The sequence below is a fragment of the Salvia miltiorrhiza genome, chromosome 7, assembly GCF_028751815.1.
Source record: "Salvia miltiorrhiza cultivar Shanhuang (shh) chromosome 7, IMPLAD_Smil_shh, whole genome shotgun sequence".
NCBI classification, from domain to species: domain Eukaryota; kingdom Viridiplantae; phylum Streptophyta; class Magnoliopsida; order Lamiales; family Lamiaceae; genus Salvia; species Salvia miltiorrhiza.
This window is the reverse complement of record NC_080393.1, coordinates 2,953,696-2,955,938: the sequence shown is the minus strand read 5'-3', so window position 1 is coordinate 2,955,938 and position 2,243 is coordinate 2,953,696. Positions and strand designations below refer to the sequence as shown.

At 39.8% G+C, this 2,243-nt stretch overlaps 1 protein-coding gene across 1 annotated transcript; it reads left to right on the top strand.

Annotated features, from left to right (window-relative positions):
* The first annotated feature begins 455 nt into the window (after positions 1-455).
* On the top strand, positions 456-1,814 carry LOC130993043 (putative F-box/FBD/LRR-repeat protein At5g56810). Its single transcript, XM_057917762.1, has one exon. It carries the CDS (start codon positions 456-458, stop codon positions 1,812-1,814), a length of 1,359 nt encoding a protein of 452 aa, XP_057773745.1.
* Positions 1,815-2,243: the final 429 nt, after the last annotated feature.

The window sequence follows — 2,243 nt, the reverse complement described above, 5'->3', positions numbered from 1 at the left end:
AAGGTTGATATGAAGATTTTGATGCTTGATTAATCACTCACAGTCACCTGAGCAGCTCTACAGATTGAATGCTTGGTCTCGAAAGGTCAGTCATTTGACCCAAATGTTTGTTTTGTTTATTTAATTGCATTCTACTTTGAATCTCTTGAAATGATTTGCTTCTTAATTGCATTTTAATTTGAATCTCGTGAGTGGTTTTCTTCATATATATTTCCCATGTTGATGATATTATGACTTATCTCATGAAAATTAGCCCTAGTTAAAGGCATATGTATATTTGATAATAGTCAAATAGACTGATTATTTCCCATATAAAAGTAATGACTCAATCAATTAGAAAGAATTCTTACTTTCGGAGACAGTTTGTGCCGTTGGATTGTTGATTGTGATAAATTTATTTATTGTATTTGTGGTTGATTTTGTGTTTCTTAGTTAAAAGCTGGTTGTGTCTTGAAATGGAAAAGAGAAAGAGCAAACGTATCGAAACCCCACTGCCGGAATCCATGATTCACCTCATACAGTCTTTCTTGAGTGCGAAAGAAGCTGCTCGAACCACTCTTCTCTCTAAATCATGGTACGACGCTTGGCTAACTCGTCCTGCTCTCGCCTTCAATCAACGCGACTTCAAAAATCAAGCGTTGGAAGAATTCTCAAAATTTGCAGTGAAGACCATGCGAAGGTATCAAGACTCGAACTTGAAGATAGAGAGTTTGAGGCTAAAAATGCAGGGATGTACAAGTAGCTCTGAACGTCTTGCCCGTAACTTGATCGTGGATGCCATGAAAATGGGAGCTACTGATCTCAAACTCGAATTCTTCCCTACTGCATACACCCTCTGTTCTGAAACCCTCCTCCGATTATCTGTAAGTGGGTGTGAAATTTATGGACACGTCATCTGCCCAATGCTCATGGCACTCAGCTTAGACCGTGTGCTTTTGAATAGTGAAGATATGCTTGCAGATATAATTTCCTGTTGCAATTTGATCGAGGAACTGTCACTTTCACATTCTTATATTTGTACGGATCGTTGCATTGGATTGAGTGGGAAGGATGTGCCCGAGCTTCATAAGCTTAAGCGTTTGCATCTTGAGGCAGTGCGTGCTGATACATTCTTGTTCGACTTGGAAACTCGCTTCCCTTGCTTGAATGATCTGAGCCTTGTTTCCTGCTATGGCTACGGATTGCAAGCAATACGTGTAACGAGCTTTTCACTCCAAAGCATAAGCATTGTGCAGGCAGTTGCATTGGAACTCGAGTTTGAAGTTCCAAATCTTGTCGTGTTTAGCTATTCAGACGTGCCCATACCGTCCATTTCTATCAAAGCAAGGGGTGAATGGGAGTCTCATATATCGATTGAGCGCTATCACATTGTGACCTCCTCATGGCACCTACATTTGCAGAAGTTGTTGACTCAGCTGAACCCATCAAGAATCAATCTCGCTATAAATATGGTCGGGTCACGGCCATGTCGGATTGCTGATGATTTTGAAGCTGTAGCCAAACCTGTATCAGTGGAGAAATTGAGGCTTGAGGCAAAATATGATGCGCGTTGCATTCTGATTGGTCTTTTTTGTATATGTCGCCCCAAGTTCGTGACTCATTGCTGGCTTGGTCGCAGTTGGTGGAAGTTAGACAATCAGTCCATTAAAAGCCTTCGTGAGAAACTGATGGGTCCGAATTGTGAGCAGGATATGTTTGATCTCAAGGAAGTAAACATGGAAGTATACGACGACGATGCAGCAGAGTGGCGGCCTCTTCTGCTGCAAGATGCAATACCAAACCAGCGGAAGAGTCGTTTCCACTTGAAGTGGTGAATCTGGTGATGACTGATGAACTAAATCCTCTCTGTTTTGAACTACTTTGTTTTCCTATATATGTATATATTCCTGAATCTACGTAATTATGGACTTTTTGTTGTTTCAATTATGTCTTTAGTTAGTGAAGTTATTAAGTTTTTGTGCTATGTGGTAATTATGTTCAGTTTTGAGGGACCGTGCATTAATCGGGTAGTTATGTGTATCCAGACCAACTTAATTTTTTTTTTGATGAAAAATGCAATATTATTAAATAAAGTAGAAAAAAAGAGAGAGAATAAATTACAAACTACCTTGGGCATACCCACCAGATCATGAAAAAGATAAAAAAAGATGGGTAAAGGTCACTTTCTGTCCCATCGTTTCAACGAATTCTCAAAATTGTCCCACCCTAACGATAATATCAAAACGGTACCCAACCTATCACAA